The sequence below is a fragment of the Oncorhynchus keta genome, chromosome 29 (genome assembly GCF_023373465.1).
Source record: "Oncorhynchus keta strain PuntledgeMale-10-30-2019 chromosome 29, Oket_V2, whole genome shotgun sequence".
Taxonomy (NCBI): Eukaryota; Metazoa; Chordata; class Actinopteri; order Salmoniformes; family Salmonidae; genus Oncorhynchus; species Oncorhynchus keta.
The window spans coordinates 18,199,665-18,220,055 of NC_068449.1; the positions used below are offsets into that span (position 1 = coordinate 18,199,665).

Below are 20,391 nucleotides of genomic sequence, written 5' to 3' on the forward strand. Positions count from 1 at the left end.
ATCATGTCTGGAGGAAACCTGGCATCATCCCTACGGTGAAGCATGTTGGTGGCAAAATCATGCTGTGGGGATGTTTTTCAGCTGTAATGAATACTTCTGTAAACTTTGATTTGCCCTCTAGTCACCTGCAGGTGGTCTCTGGGCTGTTATGTTCGAATGACTGCAATGCCGTTCAATCATAAACTCCGCTGTGACTGACTGCCCTACAAAAATAGCTCTCGCTCGCTCTCTCTCTCTTTCTCATTGAAACTCCAGACTTTCTCATTGTTGTGTCAAATTAAGCTTCAATCAGTGGCACAATGACAAAAAACATAGTCTGCAATGTTCTCCTAAGGGTGTCTGTGAATGCTGGAAAGCCCTTGTGGGCCACCTCTGGTAGAAGTGTCATGTTCACCCTGTGGCTGGAAACCTAACATGCAGAACACACCCCTCCGGTCGCAAAAATAGATTTACACATACATGTTATTAAAATCATTGCACCCAACACTGTCCGCGCGAGCCAACGAGCGTCTACGTTGCCAAGCTCTAAAATAGAAGTCAGTTCTGCAAAGTCCTGCATCTCCCATCTCCTCATTGGTTTATAGAAGCAGATACCCACGTTCCATCTCCTAATTGGTTATACCCACGTGGGTGATTGAAAGATGAACTGGGGTCGGTCAGTCAGTTGTGGTAATACACCTTATTATGAAAGTTAGATGCCATATAAAGTCCAAAGAAGAAAAAGCCTGGAAGGAGGAGAGATGACTAGAAACGATTCGGTTTACTCTTTTATGTGTGGATTAATTGTCGGAGTAGAGGACCTTGTGCATTTCAGGTAAAATAACAACTCAACGTTTATATCCCAGGACAAATTAGCCAACAACAGCAAGCTAGCTAAATAGCTAGCAACTGCAATCTAGCTAGCTAAATTGCCATAAATGTTTAATGCTTTTCGACCTGTCCCCAAATTAATATAATTGGTTCAGAGTTTGTTTTGATATTTCAACCTGCGTGTTGTGATCGTGTTTGGTGTGGGTGGACAAAATCAATTTGTGGACGTACGAGGACGTACGGTTTGGGCATGGTGTAAGTGTGGATCATGTACAGTTGAAGTCGGAAGTCATGCACAAAGTAGATGTCCTAACCGACTATACTGGCTTCATATCAGCCAGTATAGTCCCATTGTTGCAGCTGCTATTCCCACCACCACGGGGAGTCTCTGCTCCAAGGAGTGTGTCCATGCTGGGAACTGGGGATGTCTAAGGTGCTTCTACACCTGCATTGCTTGCTGTTTGGGGTTTTAGGCTGGGTTTCTGTACAGCACTTTGAGATATCAGCTGATGTACAAAGGGCTATATAAATAAATGTTAGTTGATTTTGATTTTTGATTTAATGTACAACCTGCATCAATAGGTGCAATAGAGAGGGGGACGTGTCATCATGCTCAGAATCAGAGAGGAGTCAACCAGGAAACAGGGACACACAGTCCCACAGGCAGGCACCAGGAGTGATTGCTGTCTGTCACATTTCTGTTTCTATCACGGAGAGGGATTTACAGAGAGAGGAGGAGACATACAGAGAGAGGAGGAGACATACAGAGAGAGGAGGAGACATACAGAGGGATAGAGACTGAGATACAGAGAGAGGAGGAGACATACAGAGGGATAGAGGCTGAGAATGGAGGAGGAGAGGGATTTACAGAGGGAGGAGGAGACATACAGAGAGCGGAGGAGACATACAGAGGGAAAGAGACTGAGAGTGGAGGAGGAGAGGGATTTACAGAGAGAGGAGGAGACATACCGAGGGATAGAGGCTGAGAGTGGAGGAGGAGACATACAGAGAGTGGAGGAGACATACAGAGGGAAAGAGACTGAGAGTGGAGGAGGAGAGGGATTTACAGAGAGAGGAGGAGACATACAGAGAGAGGAGGAGACATACAGAGGGATAGAGGCTGAGAGTGGAGGAGGAGACATACAGAGAGTTGAGGAGACATACAGAGGGTTAGAGACTGAGAGTGGAGGAGGAGAGGGATTTACAGAGAGTGGAGGAGGAGGAGATGGATTTACAGAGGGAGGAGGAGACATACAGAGAGCGGAGGAGACATACAGAGAGCGGAGGAGACATACAGAGGGAAAGAGACAGAGTGGAGGAGGAGAGGGATTTACAGAGGGAGGAAGAGACATACAGAGAGCGGAGGAGACATACTGAGTGGAGGAGGAGAGGGATTTACAGAGAGTGGAGGAGACATACAGAGTGGAGGAGACATACAGAGGGAAAGAGACTGAGAGTGGAGGAGGAGAGGGATTTACACAGAGTGGAGGAGAGGTACAGAGGGATAGAGGCTGAGAGTGGAGGAGGAGAGGGATTTACAGAGAGAGGAGGAGAGGGATTTACAGAGAGTGGAGGAGACATACAGAGGGATAGAGGCTGAGAGTGGAGGAGGAGAGGGATTTACAGAGAGTGGAGGAGACATACAGAGGGATAGAGGCTGAGAGTGGAGGAGGAGAGGGATTTACAGAGAGTGGAGGAGACATACAGAGGGATAGAGGCTGAGAGTGGAGGAGGAGAGGGATTTACAGAGAGTGGAGGAGACATACAGAGTGGAGGAGACATACAGAGGGAAAGAGACTGAGAGTGGAGGAGGAGAGGGATTTACACAGAGTGGAGGAGACATACAGAGGGATAGAGGCTGAGAGTGGAGGAGGAGAGGGATTTACAGAGAGTGGAGGAGACATACAGAGTGGAGGAGACATACAGAGGGATAGAGGCTGAGAGTGGAGGAGGAGAGGGATTTACAGAGGGAGGAGGAGACATACAGAGAGCGGAGGAGACATACAGAGGGAAAGAGACTGAGAGTGGAGGAGGAGAGGGATTTACAGAGAGAGGAGGAGACATACAGAGGGATAGAGGCTGAGAGTGGAGGAGGAGACATACAGAGAGTGGAGGAGACATACAGAGGGATAGAGACTGAGATAGAGAGAGAGGAGGAGACATACAGAGGGATAGAGGCTGAGAATGGAGGAGGAGAGGGATTTACAGAGGAGGAGGAGACATAAAGAGAGCGGAGGAGACATACAGAGGGAAAGAGACTGAGAGTGGAGGAGGAGAGGGATTTACAGAGAGAGGAGGAGACATACAGAGGGATAGAGGCTGAGAGTGGAGGAGGAGACATACAGAGAGTGGAGGAGACATACAGAGGGAAAGAGACTGAGAGTGGAGGAGGAGAGGGATTTGCTGAGAGTGGAGGAGGAGACATACAGAGAGTGGAGGAGACATACAGAGGAAAGAGACTGAGAATGGAGGAGGAGAGGGATTTGCTGAGAGTGGAGGAGGAGACATACAGAGAGTTGAGGAGACATACAGAGGGTTAGAGACTGAGAGTGGAGGAGGAGAGGGATTTACAGAGAGTGGAGGAGGAGGAGATGGATTTACAGAGGGAGGAGGAGACATACAGAGAGCGGAGGAGACATACAGAGAGCGGAGGAGACATACAGAGGGAAAGAGACAGAGTGGAGGAGGAGAGGGATTTACAGAGGGAGGAAGAGACATACAGAGAGCGGAGGAGACATACAGAGTGGAGGAGGAGAGGGATTTACAGAGAGTGGAGGAGACATACAGAGTGGAGGAGACATACAGAGGGAAAGAGACTGAGAGTGGAGGAGGAGAGGGATTTACAGAGAGAGGAGGAGAGGTACAGAGGGATAGAGGCTGAGAGTGGAGGAGGAGAGGGATTTACAGAGAGAGGAGGAGAGGGATTTACAGAGAGTGGAGGAGACATACAGAGGGATAGAGGCTGAGAGTGGAGGAGGAGAGGGATTTACAGAGAGTGGAGGAGACATACAGAGGGATAGAGGCTGAGAGTGGAGGAGGAGAGGGATTTACAGAGAGTGGAGGAGACATACAGAGGGATAGAGGCTGAGAGTGGAGGAGGAGAGGGATTTACAGAGAGAGGAGGAGACATACAGAGTGGAGGAGACATACAGAGGGATAGAGGCTGAGAGTGGAGGAGGAGAGGGATTTACAGAGAGTGGAGGAGAGGTACAGAGGGATAGAGGCTGAGAGTGGAGGGAGGGATTTACAGAGAGTGGAGGAGACATACAGAGGGATAGAGAGAGGAGGAGAGGGATTTACAGAGAGTGGAGGAGACATACAGAGGGATAGAGGCTGAGAGTGGAGGAGGAGAGGGATTTACAGAGGGATAGAGAGAGTGGAGGAGAGAGGGATTTACAGAGGGATAGAGGCTGAGAGTGGAGGAGGAGAGGGATTTACAGAGAGTGGAGGAGACATACAGAGGGATAGAGGCTGAGAGTGGAGGAGAAGAGGGATTTACAGAGAGAGGAGGAGACATACAGAGGGATAGAGGCTGAGAGTGGAGGAGGAGAGGGATTTACAGAGAGAGGAGGAGACATACAGAGGGATAGAGGCTGAGAGTGGAGGAGGAGGGATTTACAGAGAGTGGAGGAGACATACAGAGGGATAGAGGCTGAGAGTGGAGGAGGAGAGGGATTTACAGAGAGAGGAGGAGACATACAGAGGGATAGAGGCTGAGAGTGGAGGAGGAGAGGGATTTACAGAGAGTGGAGGAGACATACAGAGGGATAGAGGCTGAGAGTGGAGGAGGAGAGGGATTTACAGAGAGTGGAGGAGACATACAGAGGGATAGAGGCTGAGAGTGGAGGAGGAGAGGGATTTACAGAGAGTGGAGGAGACATACAGAGGGATAGAGGCTGAGAGTGGAGGAGGAGAGGGATTTACAGAGAGTGGAGGAGACATACAGAGGGATAGAGGCTGAGAGTGGAGGAGGAGAGGGATTTACAGAGAGTGGAGGAGACATACAGAGGGATAGAGGCTGAGAGTGGAGGAGAGGGATTTACAGAGAGTGGAGGAGACAGAGGGATAGAGGCTGAGAGTGGAGAGGGATTTAGGAGGCTGAGGGATAGAGGCTGGAGGAGGAGAGGGATTTACAGAGAGAGGAGGAGACATACAGAGGGATAGAGGCTGAGAGTGGAGGAGGAGAGGGATTTACAGAGAGAGGAGGAGACATCCAGAGGGATAGAGACTGAGAGTGGAGGAGGAGAGGGATTTACAGAGAGAGAGGAGACATCCAGAGGGATAGAGACTGAGAGTGGAGGAGGAGAGGGATTTACAGAGAGAGAGGAGGAGACATACAGAGGGATAGAGGCTGAGAGTGGAGGAGGAGAGGGATTTACAGAGAGTGGAGGAGACATACAGAGGGATAGGATAGAGACTGAGAGTGGAGGAGGAGAGGGATTTACAGAGAGAGGAGGAGACATACAGAGGGATAGAGGCTGAGAGTGGAGGAGGAGAGGGATTTACAGAGAGAGGAGGAGACATCCAGAGGGATAGAGGCTGAGAGTGGAGGAGGAGAGGGATTTACAGAGAGTGGAGGAGACATACAGAGGGATAGAGACAGAGTGGAGGAGAAGAGGGAGAAAGAGGAGCGGGTAGTACTACAAATGTGAGGAAGCCACTAAGTCGCAGCATAATGTGGTGTGGCAGCTCTGCTCTTGGCTACTGATCCATGCTCTGGTCTCGCTCTCTCCGGCTGTGGAGACATGCTCTGCAAGTATGGACTCTTCCTTTCTCAAGACTCATTGCAAATTCAGCTCACATGTGTTGCTACTTCTGGTGAGGACTTCATCTTCAGAGGTCTCTCTTTTCTCTCAGCTCTCTTCTTTCTCTCCTCTCTCTTCTGTTGCTCTCTCTCAAAGGGGCACCGTGCACTGGGCTTTAGACCTCTAAATTGCAAATGGTATTTGACTTATTGGGTCAATGATGAGGGGCAATGAGTGGTGAACCAAGTGGATCATCAATTACCCACAATGCACTGGCCATTATCTGACTGGCCGCCACACACTGCGCATTCCACAGTGGTGTCATCTCTTATCCCTCTCTCCCCCCATTCCTCTCATCCATCCATCCCCCAGTTAACCTGTCCCTCAGTGGAGGAATAATGATAGCCTGCTGAAAGGTCAGCACGCTCTAATTGAGTTGTTAATCTATGGTTGGCAAGGTGATGACATTTCCAGCGTTTTCCCCGTGTCACCAGGGCCATCCCTATAGCAGGCCAGAGACACGTACACAGGAGGAGGGGGCGAGAAGTGACTACTGACTGACTGACTGACAGGCCTGCTCTACTTCTGGCCTGCTTTTAGGATGTATGGCTGAGCAGCTTGTCAACAAGGCCATGCGTTTTGTGTGTGTACATCATTGTCCCTTAGCACAATTGTCACATTGAGTTGTTTAAAGCTTATTGAGTAAATGTTTACTTTCCTTTCTCCCTTTGTGATCAGGTTTCTCTGTTCTGTCTCTGTGACTGTTTTGCCATAAGTGATTAGTCTGTTTGGAGATTTTGCTAATAGTTACACTATATTTCTCATGTTTTCCAGAAAATTCTGCAACTTCTACCAGAAAAAATCTACAGTCGATGGCAGTTCCACAGTATAGGTACGTACCACTTTATCAGCTCTTTCTAAGTTTCTACTTACAGTACTATAGTAGGCTTGAATAGGCCTACACTGCTAAGGTTTGCATTCTTCTGCATGGGGACAGTAGTCAAAAGCCTGTTCTCTCCCCTCCTGCTGCTACAACCACCAAAATAAACCACGGAAGCACTGATTATCAGCACAACCACGCTTAAACGGCTCGTGTAAGAAGAAAGTAATTAGGAGTGGAAGGAGAAGTAAATGAAAAATGCAAATGAGATTCTAATTTGAAATGCAAATTGGTAATTGAATTATGCTTTGTTCGGTTTCATCCTCGCGAGCAGGGGGATCCTCGCAACCAGCAATAACCTCAATTATAATCTTCTGTTTGTCAGTCGTTTCGCAGCTAAAGCGGTGAGACAGTCAATCACCCCTGGGGCTTATTACTCCAAATATGCAGGCTCCCCCCCCCCCCTCGGCAGTCCCCAAACACGCATCCTGCTCCCCAGTCCACAAATCACTAGCTAAAACCTGTCTCTCCTTCCCTCACCCTTTTAGGAAAGTCCCCTGCTGCTTGCTGCACACATCATAATTCAGCTGATGCTATTCTGTGGGATGGTCTCCTGGGTGGTGTACGTGTTTGTGTAGAATGCTTGAACGGTGAAACAGCACCACTGGTTTCCCCAGGCGCCATTGTTCGTGTTTTTGTTTTCCTGACTAAGCGAAGGTGAGCAGTGTGGTAAAAAAAACACACAAAAAACCTATTCTGATGTTCTATCGCGCGTGCAATGACGTCTGAGGAAAAAAAATGTATTCGTTGTTTGCAGTAACTTCTTTGTTGAGGAACACTTTTTTAGACTCCAGCCACCCAAGTCATAGACTGTTCTCTCTGCTGCCGCACGGCAAGCGGTACCGATGCACCAAGTCCGGAACCAACAGGACCCTGAACAGCTTCTACCCCAAGCCATAAGACTGATAAAAGACTGATAGTCTGCATTTTATCCTGTTGCCTATTCACTTTTTCCTACCTCATACCCTTGCACATAGACTCAGTACTGGGACCCCGTGTATGTAGCTGAGTGTACTTCCGGCGCCGACAGAGATGGCCGCCTCGCTTCGCGTTCCTAGGAAACTATGCAGTTTGTTTTTTTACGTGTTATTTCTTACATTAGTACCCCAGGTCATCTTAGGTTTCATTACATACAGTCGAGAAGAACTACTGAATATAAGATCAGCGTCAACTCACCATCAGTACGACCAAGAATATGTTTTCCGCGACGCGGATCCTGTGTTCTGCCTTACAAACAGGACAACGGAATGGATCGCATGCAGCGACCCAAGGAAACGACTCCGAAAAAGAGGGAAACGAGGCGGTGTTCTGGTCAGACTCCGAAAAAGGGCACATCGCGCACCACTCCCCAGCATTCTTCTTGCCAATGTCCACTCTCTTGACAACAAGGTTGACGAAATCCGAGCAAGGGTGGCATTCCAGAGGGACATCAGAGACTGCAACGTTCTCTGCTTCACGGAAACATGGCTTACTGGGAAGACGCTATCCGATGCGGTGCAGCCAACGGGTTTCTCCACGCATCGCGCCGACAGAAATAGACATCTTTCTGGTAAGAAGAGGGGCGGGGGCGCATGCCTCATGACTAACGAGACATGGTGTGATGAAGGAAACATACAGGAACTCAAATCCTTCTGTTCACCTGATTTAGAATTCCTCACAATCAAATGTAGACCGCATTATCTTCCAAGAGAATTCTCTTCGATTATAATCACAGCCGTATATATCCCCCCCCAAGCAGACACATCGATGGCTCTGAACGAACTTTATTTAACTCTTTGCAAACTGGAAACCATTTATCCGGAGGCTGCATTCATTGTAGCTGGGGATTTTAACAAAGCTAATCTGAAAACAAGACTCCCTAAATTTTATAAACCTTGGATCATTGTTACTCTAACTTCCGCGACGCATATAAGGCCCTGCCCCGCCCCCCTTTCGGAAAAGCTGACCACGACTCCATTTTGCTGATCCCTGCCTACAGGCAGAAGCTAAAACAAGAGGCTCCCACGCTGAGGTCTGTCCAACGCTGGTCAGACCAAGCTGACTCCACACTCCAAGACTGCTTCCATCACGTGGACTGGGACATGTTTCGTATTGCGTCAGATGGAAATATTGACGAATACGCTGATTCGGTGTGCGAGTTCATTAGAACGTGCGTCGAAGATGTCGTTCCCATAGCAACGATAAAAACATTCCCAAACCAGAAACCGTGGATTGATGGCAGCATTCGCGTGAAACTGAAAGCGCGAACCACTGCTTTTAATCAGGGCAAGGTGTCTGGTAACACCTTGCCCGGAATATAAACAATGCAGCTATTCCCTCCGCAAGGCTATTAAACAAGTTAAGCGTCAGTACAGAGACAAAGTAGAATCTCAATTCAATGGCTCAGACACAAGAGGCATGTGGCAGGGTCTACAGTCAATCACGGACTACAAGAAGAAACCCAGCCCAGTCACGAACCAGGATGTCTTGCTCCCAGGCAGACTAAATAACTTTTTTGCCCGCTTTGAGGACAATACAGTGCCACTGACACGGCCTGCAACGAAAACATGCGTTCTCTCCTTCACTGCAGCCGAGGTGAATAAGACATTTAAACGTGTTAACCCTCGCAAGGCTGCAGGCCCAGACGGCATCCCCAGCCGCGCCCTCAGAGCATGCGCAGACCAGCTGGCCGGTGTGTTTACGGACATATTCAATCAATCCCTATACCAGTCTGCTGTTCCCACATGCTTCAAGAGGGCCACCATTGTTCCTGTTCCCAAGAAAGCTAAGGTAACTGAGCTAAACGACTACCGCCCCGTAGCACTCACTTCCGTCATCATGAAGTGCTTTGAGAGACTAGTCAAGGACCATATCACCTCCACCCTACCTGACACCCTAGACCCACTCCAATTTGCTTACCGCCCAAATAGGTCCACAGACGATGCAATCTCAACCACACTGCACACTGCCCTAACCCACCTGGACAAGAGGAATACCTATGTGAGAATGCTGTTCATCGACTACAGCTCGGCATTCAACACCATAGTACCCCCCACCCTGGGTCTCGACCCCGCCCTGTGCAACTGGGTACTGGACTTCCTGACGGGCCGCCCCCAGGTGGTGAGGGTAGGCAACAACATCTCCTCCCCGCTGATCCTCAACACGGGGGCCCCACAAGGGTGCGTCCTGAGCCCTCTCCTGTACTCCCTGTTCACCCACGACTGCGTGGCCACGCACGCCTCCAACTCAATCATCAAGTTTGCGGACGACACAACAGTGGTAGGCTTGATTACCAACAACGACGAGACGGCCTACAGGGAGGAGGTGAGGGCCCTCGGAGTGTGGTGTCAGGAAAATAACCTCACACTCAACGTCAACAAAACTAAGGAGATGATTGTGGACTTCAGGAAACAGCAGAGGGAACACCCCCTATCCACATCGATGGAACAGTAGTGGAGAGGGTAGCAAGTTTTAAGTTCCTCGGCATACACATCACAGACAAACTGAATTGGTCCACTCACACTGACAGCGTCGTGAAGAAGGCGCAGCAGCGCCTCTTCAACCTCAGGAGGCTGAAGAAATTCGGCTTGTCACCAAAAGCACTCACAAACTTCTACAGATGCACAATCGAGAGCATCCTGGCGGGCTGTATCACCGCCTGGTACGGCAACTGCTCCGCCCTCAACCGTAAGGCTCTCCAGAGGGTAGTGAGGTCTGCACAACGCATCACCGGGGGCAAACTACCTGCCCTCCAGGACACCTACACCACCCGATGTTACAGGAAGGCCATAAAGATCATCAAGGACATCAACCACCGAACCACTGCCTGTTCACCCCGCTATCATCCAGAAGGCGAGGTCAGTACAGGTGCATCAAAGCTGGGACCGAGAGACTGAAAAACAGCTTCTATCTCAAGGCCATCAGACTGTTAAACAGCCAACACACTGTCATTGACACTGACCCAACTCCAGCCACTTTAATAATGGGAATTGATGGGAAATGGTGTAAATATATCACTAGCCACTTTAAACAATGCTACCGTATATAATGTTACTTACCCTACATTATTCATCTCATATGCATACGTATATACTGTACTCTACATCATCGACTTCATCCTTATGTAATACATGTATCACTAGCCACTTTAACTATGCCACTTTGTTTACTTTGTCTACATACTCATCTCATATGTATATACTGTACTCTATATCATCTACTGCATCCTTATGTAATACATGTATCACTAGCCACTTTAACTATGCCACTTTGTTTACTTTGTCTACATACTCATCTCATATGTATATACTGTACTCGATACCATCTACTGTATGCTGCTCTGTACCATCACTCATTCATATATCCTTATGTACATATTCCTTATCCCCTTACACTGTGTATAAGACAGTAGTTTTGGAATTGTTAGTTAGATTACTTGTTGGTTATCACTGCATTGTCGGAACTAGAAGCACAAGCATTTCGCTACACTCGCATTAACATCTGCTAACCATGTGTATGTGACAAATAAAATTTGATTTGATTTTGATTTGATTTATCATTACTCACTGTGTATTTATTATTACGTGTTTTACTTTTCTGTTATTTCTCTAGTTTCTCTCTTTCAGCATTGTTGGGAAGGACCCGTATGTAAGCATTTCACTGTTAGTCTACATCTGTTTACCAAGCATGTGAAAAATAAAATTTGATTTGATTTAAATATTCCAAATGGACCTGGCAGTTTCACCTAGATTCCAGCTTTAAGGAGTCGCCTCTCACCTAGACAACTGCCTACTATTGACCCTACTGCCCAAAGTGGGTAGATGAGAATGCTTATAATTAGAGAGGAGGACCAGGAGCTGTGGAGCTCCTACAGTCAGATCCAGTAAGACAGGAAGACGGGCCCCAGTGGTTTCAGTGATCCCTCCACTAGTGAAACAAGCATTTACACAGACCATTACCTGGTGGAAAATTGATCTTGATCCATCTTCCTCTCTCTCTCTCTCCTTCCCTGTCATTTCCATTCTCTTGGCAATTTTTTCTTTCTTCGTTTAGCCAACACAGGGAGCGTCATTGATTTAACCTGATGAGTGGCGAACCAGGCATTTAGCAATCAGAGTATTGTCTCATTTGATTACCACAGACCTGATTGGCTTCATAAATGCACACCAGGCAATTGATGTTCATTTTCATCAGGGGAAGGAGCAGCCTTTCCTCCCTGACTGGTTTATCACCACCCCCAAGGTCAATATGTATTGATGGAACAGACAGACTTTCTTCTCTCTGTGTTAACTGTAGCTCAAATCTAATTGTATTTGTCACCAGCTTCGTAAACAACAGGTGTAGACCAACAGTGAAATGCTTACTTACGGGTCCTTAACCAACAATGCAGAGTTAAAGATTGAAAATAAATAAATAATAAAAATAGTGACACGTGGAATACATACACAGTGAAAAAGGAATAACAATAACGAGTCAAAATAATATACAGGAAGTATCAGTATTGAGTTGTTGTGCAGGGTACTAGGTAATAACATGGCTATATACAGAAAATATCAGTACTGAGTTGTTGTGCAGGGTACTAGGTAATAACATGGCTATATACAGGAAGTATCAGTACTGAGTCATTGTGCAGGGTACTAGGTAATAACATGGCTATATACAGGAAGTACCAGTACTGAGTCATTGTGCAGGGTACTAGGTAATCACATGGCTATATAGAGGAGGTATCAGTACTGAGTCGTTGTGCAGGGTACTAGGTAATTACATGGCTATATAGAGGTATCAGTACTGAGTCGTTGTGCAGGGTACTAGGTAATAACATGGCTATATACAGAAAGTATCAGTACTGAGTCATTGTGCAGGGTACTAGGTAATAACATGGCTATATACAGAAAATATCAGTACTGAGTTGTTTTGCAGGGTACTAGGTAATAACATGGCTATATACAGGAAGTATCAATACTGAGTTGTTGTGCAGGGTACTAGGTAATAACATGGCTATATAGAGGTATCAGTACTGAGTCATTGTGCAGGGTACTAGGTAATAACATGGCTATATACAGGAAGTATCAGTACTGAGTCATTGTGCAGGGTACTAGGTAATAACATGGCTATATACAGAAAATATCAGTACTGAGTTGTTTTGCAGGGTACTAGGTAATAACATGGCTATATACAGGAAGTATCAATACTGAGTTGTTGTGCAGGGTACTAGGTAATAACATGGCTATATACAGAAAGTATCAGTACTGAGTCATTGTGCAGGGTACTAGGTAATAACATGGCTATATACAGAAAGTATCAGTACTGAGTCATTGTGCAGGGTACTAGGTAATAACATGGCTATATACAGAAAGTATCAGTACTGAGTCATTGTGCAGGGTACTAGGTAATAACATGGCTATATACAGAAAGTATCAGTACTGAGTCATTGTGCAGGGTACTAGGTAATAACATGGCTATATACAGAAAGTATCAGTACTGAGTCATTGTGCAGGGTACTAGATAATAGCATGGCTATGTACAAAAAGTATCAGTACTGAGTCATTGTGCAGGGTACTAGGTAATAACATGGCTATATACAAAACGTATCAGTACTGAGTCATTGTGCAGGGTACTAGGTAATAACATAGCTATATACAGAAAGTATCAGTACTGAGTCATTGTGTAGGGTACTAGGTAATAACATGGCTATATACAGAAAGTATCAGTACTGAGTCATTGTGCAGGGTACTAGGTAATAACATGGCTATATACAAAACGTATCAGTACTGAGTCATTGTGCAGGGTACTAGGTAATAACATAGCTATATACAGAAAGTATCAGTACTGAGTCATTGTGTAGGGTACTAGGTAATAACATGGCTATATACAGAAAGTATCAGTACTGAGTCATTGTGCAGGGTACTAGGTAATAACATGGCTATATACAGAAAGTATCAGTACTGAGTCATTGTGCAGGGTACTAGGTAATAACATGGCTATATACAGGAACTACCAGTACTGAGTCATTGTGCAGGGTACTAGGTAATAACATGGCTATATACAGGAAGTACCAGTACTGAGTCATTGTGCAGGGTACTAGGTAATAAATAACATGGCTATATAGAGGGGGTATCAGTACTGAGTCGTTGTGCAGGGTACTAGGTAATAACATGGCTATATACAGGAACTACCAGTACTGAGTCATTGTGCAGGGTACTAGGTAATAACATGGCTATATACAGGAAGTACCAGTACTGAGTCGTTGTGCAGGGTACTAGGTAATTACATGGCTATATAGAGGGGGTATCAGTACTGAGTCGTTGTGCAGGGTACTAGGTAATAACATGGCTATATACAGAAAGTATCAGTACTGAGTCATTGTGCAGGGTACTAGGTAATAACATGGCTATATACAGGAAGTATCAGTACTGAGTCATTGTGCAGGGTACTAGGTAATAACATGGCTATATACAGGAAGTACCAGTACTGAGTCATTGTGCAGGGTACTAGGTAATAACATGGCTATATAGAGGGGGTATCAGTACTGAGTCGTTGTGCAGGGTACTAGGTAATTACATGGCTATATAGAGGTATCAGTACTGAGTCGTTGTGCAGGGTACTAGGTAATAACATGGCTATATACAGAAAGTATCAGTACTGAGTCAGCTTGGGTGGCTGGAATCTTTGACAATTTTTGGGGGCCTTCTTCTAACACAGCCTCGGGGCTCTACAGTGCGACCATTTTACTCGCATATGCGCCTAAATATTTTGCTGTGCGAACTCGCATTTTGATTAGGAACACCAGTGCGCCAAGAAAAAAAATCAATAATTGCTGCAATTTCACTGTACAGCAGCCCCTGAGTACCGTGGAGAGTACCGTGGAGAGTACCGTGGAGAGTACACTGAGCGCAGATTCATGACCGTGCACCATTGCTACGAAGAAATATATTTAATTGAGCTCCTAAATTTCTTTGTGTGCAACTTATGCGCACATGTGCTCCTTGAAAAAGATCAGGTCAGCGTAGAGCCCTGCGCTGGTATAGAGGTCCTGGATGGCAATGACACACTGGGCCGTACTCACCTCCCTCTGTAGAGCCCTGCGCTGGTATAGAGGTCCTGGATGGCAATGACACACTGGGCCGTACTCACCTCCCTCTGTAGAGCCCTGCGCTGGTATAGAGGTCCTGGATGGCAATGACACACTGGGCCGTACTCACCTCCCTCTGTAGAGCCCTGCGCTGGTATAGAGGTCCTGGATGGCAATGACGCACTGGGCCGTACTCACCTCCCTCTGTAGAGCCCTGCGCTGGTATAGAGGTCCTGGATGGCAATGACACACTGGGCCGTACTCACCTCCCTCTGTAGAGCCCTGCGCTGGTATAGAGGTCCTGGATGGCAATGACACACTGGGCCGTACTCACCTCCCTCTGTAGAGCCCTGCGCTGGTATAGAGGTCCTGGATGGCAATGACACACTGGGCCGTACTCACCTCCCTCTGTAGAGCCCTGCGATGGTATAGTGGTCCTGGATGGCAATGACGCACTGGGCCGTACTCACCTCCCTCTGTAGAGCCCTGCGCTGGTATAGAGGTCCTGGATGGCAATGACGCACTGGGCCGTACTCACCACCCTCTGTATAGCCCTGCGCTGGTATAGAGGTCCTGGATGGCAATGACGCACTGGGCCGTACTCACCTCCCTCTGTAGAGCCCTGCGCTGGTATAGAGGTCCTGGATGGCAATGACGCACTGGGCCGTACTCACCACCCTCTGTAGAGCCCTGCGCTGGTATAGAGGTCCTGGATGGCAATGACGCACTGGGCCGTACTCACCTCCCTCTGTAGAGCCCTGCGCTGGTATAGAGGTCCTGGATGGCAATGACGCACTGGGCCGTACTCACCTCCCTCTGTAGAGCCCTGCGCTGGTATAGAGGTCCTGGATGGCAATGACGCACTGGGCCGTACTCACCTCCCTCTGTAGCGCCTTGCGGTTGGATGCCAAGCAGTTGCCATACCAGGAGGTGATGTAGCCAGTCAAGATGCTCTCAATGCTGTAGCTGTAGGACTTTATGAGGATCTGAGGGCCCATGACAAATCTTTTCAGTGTCCTGGAGGGTGGGGGGGAAGGCGTTGTCGTGCATTCTTCATGACTGAGTTGGTGTGTGTCTGGACCATGATAGAGCCTTAGTGACGTGGACACAGAGGAACTCTAATCTCTCGACCCGCTCCACTACAGCCCCATCGATGTATATGTTCAATGTGCAGAGCAATGTCTAGCATTGGAAGATATATCTGTTCTGTGGTGTCAGGATTGTTCTGTTATTCAAACTCGCACGCTTTCCATTTCAGGTTCTATTCTGAAAAAGCTTTTGCACACTGGAAACTCATTCAAGGTAAGAATTGTTGTGAGTTTTCTCACACAAACCCTTACATTTTTCGCCAACACGACTGTGCAGGACACGGAGCAGTCTGATCAAATCACATTTATTTATATAGCCCTTCGTACATCAGCTGATATCTCAAAGTGCTGTACAGAAACCAGGCCTAAAACCCCAAACAGCAAGCAATGCAGGTGTAGAAGCACGGTGGCTAGGAAAAACTCCCTAGAAAGGACAAAACCTAGGAAGAAACCTAGAGAGGAACCAGGCTATGAGGGGTGGCCGGTCCTCTTCTGGCTGTGCTGGGTGGAGATTATAACAGAACATGGCCAAGATGTTCAAATGTTCATAGATGACCAGCATGGTCAAATAAGAATAATCACAGTAGTTGTCGAGGGTGCAGCAAGTCAGCACCTCAGGAGTAAATGTCAGTTGGCTTTTCATAGCCGATCATTAAGAGTATCTCTAACACTCCTGCTGTCTCTAGAGAGTTGAAAACAGCAGGTCTGGGACAGGTAGTACGTCCGGTGAACAGGTCAGGATTCCATAGCCGCAGGCAGAACAGTTGAAACTGGAGCAGCGGCACGGCCAGGTGGACTGGGGACAGCAAGTAGTCATCATGCCAGGTAGTCCTGAGGCATGGTCCTGGGGCTCAGGTCCTCCGAGAGAAAGAGAGAATTAGAGAGAGCATACTTAAATTCACACAGGACACCGGATAAGAGGAGAAATACTCCAGATATAACAAACTGACCCTAGACCCCGACACATAAACTACTGCAGCATAAATACTGGAGGCTGAGACAGGAGGGGTCAGGAGACACTGTGGCCCTATCCGATGATACCCCCGGACAGGGCCAAACAGGAAGGATATAACCCCACCCACTTTGCCAAAGCACAGCTCCCACACCACTAGAGGGATATCTTCAACCACCAACTTACTATCCTGAGACAAAGCCGAGTATAGCCCACAAAGATCTCCACCACAACCCAAGGTAGAGCGCCAACCCAGACAGGAAGATCGTGTCAGTGACTCAACCCACTCAAGTGATGCACCCCTCCTAGGGACGGCATGAAAGAGCACCAGTAAGCCAGTGACTCAGCCCCTGTAATAGGGTTAGAGGCAGAGAATCCCAGTGGAGAGAGGGGAACCGGCCAGGCAGAGACAGCAAGGGTGGTTCGTTGCTCCAGAGCCTTTCCGTTCTCCTTGACACTCCTGGGCCAGACTACACTAAATCATATGAGATGAGTCTTCAGTAAAGACTTAAAGGTTGAGACCGATTCTGCGTCTCTCACATGGGTAGGTAGACCATTCCATAAAAATTGAGCTCTTTAGGAGAAAGCCCTGCTTCCAGCTGTTTGCTTAGAAATTTTAGGGACAATTAGGAGGCCGGCGTCTTGTGACCGTAGCGTACGTGTAGGTATGTACGGCAGGACCAAATCAGAAAGATAGGTAGGAGCAAGCCCATGTAATGCTTTGTAGGTTAGCAGTAAAACCTTGAAATCAGCCCTTGCCTTAACAGAAAGCCAGTGTGGGGAGGCTAGCACTGGAGTAATATGATCAAATTGCTTGATTCTAGTCAGGATTCTAGCAGCCGGATTTAGCACTAACTGAAGTATATTTAGTGCTTTATCCGGGTAGCCGGAAAGTAGAGCATTTCAGTAGTCTAACCTAGAAGTAACAAAAGCATGGATTAATTTTTCTGCATCATTTTTGGACAGAAAGTTTCTGATTTTTGCAATGTTTCGTAGATGGAAAAAAGCTGTCCTTGAAACAGTCTTGATATGTTCGTCAAAAGAGAGATCAGGGTCCAGAGTAACGCCAACGTCCTTAAATTTGATTTGAGACGACTGTACAACCATCAAAATTAATTGTCAGATTCAACAGAATATATCTTTGAACAAGCATCTCTGTTTTGTCCGAGTTTAAAAGTAGAAAGTTTGCAGCCATCCACTTCCTTATGTCTGAAACACAGGCTTCTAGCGAGGGCAATTTTGGGGTTTCACCATGTTTCAGGACCATGATCCTGTTCTGTGTATAGTAACATGTCCCCTGTCCTCCTGCTTGCAGATCAGATGTGAGGGAATTCGTCTGTTCCTGCTGTGGCTGCAGGCCCTGCAGAATAACTGTGCAGAGGAGCAGTTCCTCATCTTTGCCTGCCTGGTGCCAGGCTTCCCTGCCGTGCCCTCCACCAGAGGACCCTGCACCCTGGATACCATCATCTACAACCCTTTCTCCAACCCTTCCGATGGTGAGACCCCTCAACGTCACACAAACACTCAAACCTCCTTAGTGCCCCCGCCCCCCCTCCATATTCTGGTCCCCTGCCGCTACAGCTGAATGTGTCCCAGCTTGTTTTCAAGTTCTATTTCAGTACTAACTGGAAGTTGTGCAAATTGAGCTGGTACTGTTGACTGTAATTGTCTGGGTCCTTGGGGAATTACACTGATTGTTTCATGAAGTAGGCTGCTGGGGTGAGATGAAGGTTGTCCTCACTCCTTAGAAAGTTTAGAACTGTTTTGTTATTAGTAATATAGTGTTCATCAGTGTGTCTCCCTCCCTCTCTCTCGCTCTCTCTCTCTTGCTCTCTCTTTCCTGCTCTCTCTTTCCCTCTTGCTCTCCCTTCCTCTCTCTCTCTTGCTCTCTCTTTCCCTCTTGCTCTCCCTCCCTCTCTCTCTCTCTTGCTCTCCCTCCCTCTCTCTCTCTTGCTCTCTCTTTCCCTCTTGCTCTCTCTTTCCCTCTTGCTCTCTCTTTCCCTCTCACTCTCTCTCTTTCCCACAACAGCCAAGGTGGTGCCTGAGGAGATTACCCCACTGGTGCCAGCTGTGCCAGGGGAGAAGTTGGCAGATGACCAGACCTGCTACATCCTCCAAACCCTGCTCAAGTTCATGGTTGTCCAGGTGAGGCTCCAGCTACAAAACAGTCCTTTCTAGACGGCACTGGCAGAATCCTAATGTGGCCCTGGTCCAATTCTTTCAAAATGCACGATCCAATTAAATGAGGTCTTTACTGAAAAACAAAGTAAGGGATTCAGTATAGAGCTTGTCTGGGACTCTTGTCTGGCTGAGTAGTGTCTCTTTGTGTCTGAAAGGCGTCTAGTTTAGAGTGGAGGAACAAAGACAACCAGGACACCGGCTTCAGGTTCCTCTTCAGTCTGTTCAAGAAGTACTACCTTCCTCACCTCTTCCCCTCCTTCACCAAGCTCACCAACCTCTACAAGCCACTTTTAGGTAGGTGTGTGGGGGTGGGTGTGTGTGTCTGGGTGGGCGGGTGAGTGTCTGGGTGAGCGTCTGGGTGAGAGTCTGGGTGAGCGTCTGGGTGAGCGTCTGGGTGAGCGTCTGGGTGAGTGTGGGTTTTCCCTTTACCGTGAGCAGTCTATTATACTGTCATGTGAATATGGGACCATTTGCACTTCTGTTTAGATACTTCATGTGTAACTTTACTCTCTTTCTGACATATTGCTATTTTTTGTTGTTGCGTGTCGCAAATAGGATATTAGTTACCCTCCTTAGAAACCGCTTTGGAGGGGGGTGTAATAGCATCTTCCTCTGTTGAACCAGTTCTGTTGTGTAATTGCAGCATCAGGCCTTTACCAAATCCAAAACTTGACCCACAAGCTAATTACTACAGTAAATACACATATATTCCTGAGTTAGGCAATTTAGATGTCTTGTCATGAACCTGAAGCTTTTCTCCATCTCCCCTGTTGTAATGATGTACTCTCTTGTCTAAGGATGAATTACATCCATTTTTTTGGGCTAATTGCCAGTTAATTCAAAGGTATTGAAGCAATGTTTAAAAGAGGTTTCATGATGAATTATAGTAATTAAAATCCTTTGACACAATAACCTGGTCCATGAGACTGGTTCACTGTAATTATCATGGTACATTCAGGTCTATGACTTTCAGGGCGGAATTAAACATGTTCATATGATGACCAGTCTTAGCTGACAGTGAAACCAAAGAGAGCAGTGCATTTGAATCTTGTGAAATTATCCACCCACTTTCTGTCTCTTTAACTCTCTCCCTTTATCTTCTTCTCGCTCTCTCTGTGTCTCTCTGTGTCTCTCTGTGTCTCTCTGTGTCTCTCTGTGTCTCTCTGTGTCTCTCTTTGTCTCTCTGTGTCTCTCTGTGTCTCTCTGTGTCTCTTTCTCTGAATCTCTGTCTCTGTCTGTCTCTGTGTTTCTGTCTCTCTCTTTGTTTCTCTCTCTCCTCTTCCCCAGACCTCCCCCACCACAGACCAAAGCCTCTGTATGTCCCAGTGACCCGTAACAACGAGAGCACGTTCTGTACGAGGGACCAGTACCTAGCTCCCCGTGTGGCCTTTATTACCTGGCTGGTCACCTTCTTCCTGGACAAGAAGTACATCAGCACCCCCAGCGCCAAGAACGGGACGAACGAGGTCATCCCCAAACTCATCCAGGTAGGTCCACTGTCGTATGCTGTACTGTCACCCAGGTTCAGTTTGACACCATGCAGAAAAGATTGAATGGTCAATTCGAAGGAGAAGTTTGGAATCATTTTTGCTTAATATAATTTATACTGGAATCCAGCCCTAAAC

The 20,391-nt window shown here is 47.3% G+C and overlaps 1 protein-coding gene across 1 annotated transcript in view; it reads left to right on the forward strand.

The window, feature by feature from the left end:
- The window catches only part of LOC118362157 (ral GTPase-activating protein subunit alpha-2-like), a 224,811-nt gene that overhangs the window by 53,539 nt on the left and 150,881 nt on the right, over window positions 1-20,391 (forward strand). The window contains exons 4-9 of the mRNA XM_052486145.1: window positions 6,390-6,447; window positions 15,804-15,847; window positions 17,901-18,081; window positions 18,615-18,730; window positions 18,922-19,060; window positions 20,054-20,253. Of these exons, the coding sequence (XP_052342105.1) occupies window positions 6,390-6,447; window positions 15,804-15,847; window positions 17,901-18,081; window positions 18,615-18,730; window positions 18,922-19,060; window positions 20,054-20,253 (738 nt within the window). The remainder of the gene's footprint in view (window positions 1-6,389; window positions 6,448-15,803; window positions 15,848-17,900; window positions 18,082-18,614; window positions 18,731-18,921; window positions 19,061-20,053; window positions 20,254-20,391) is intronic.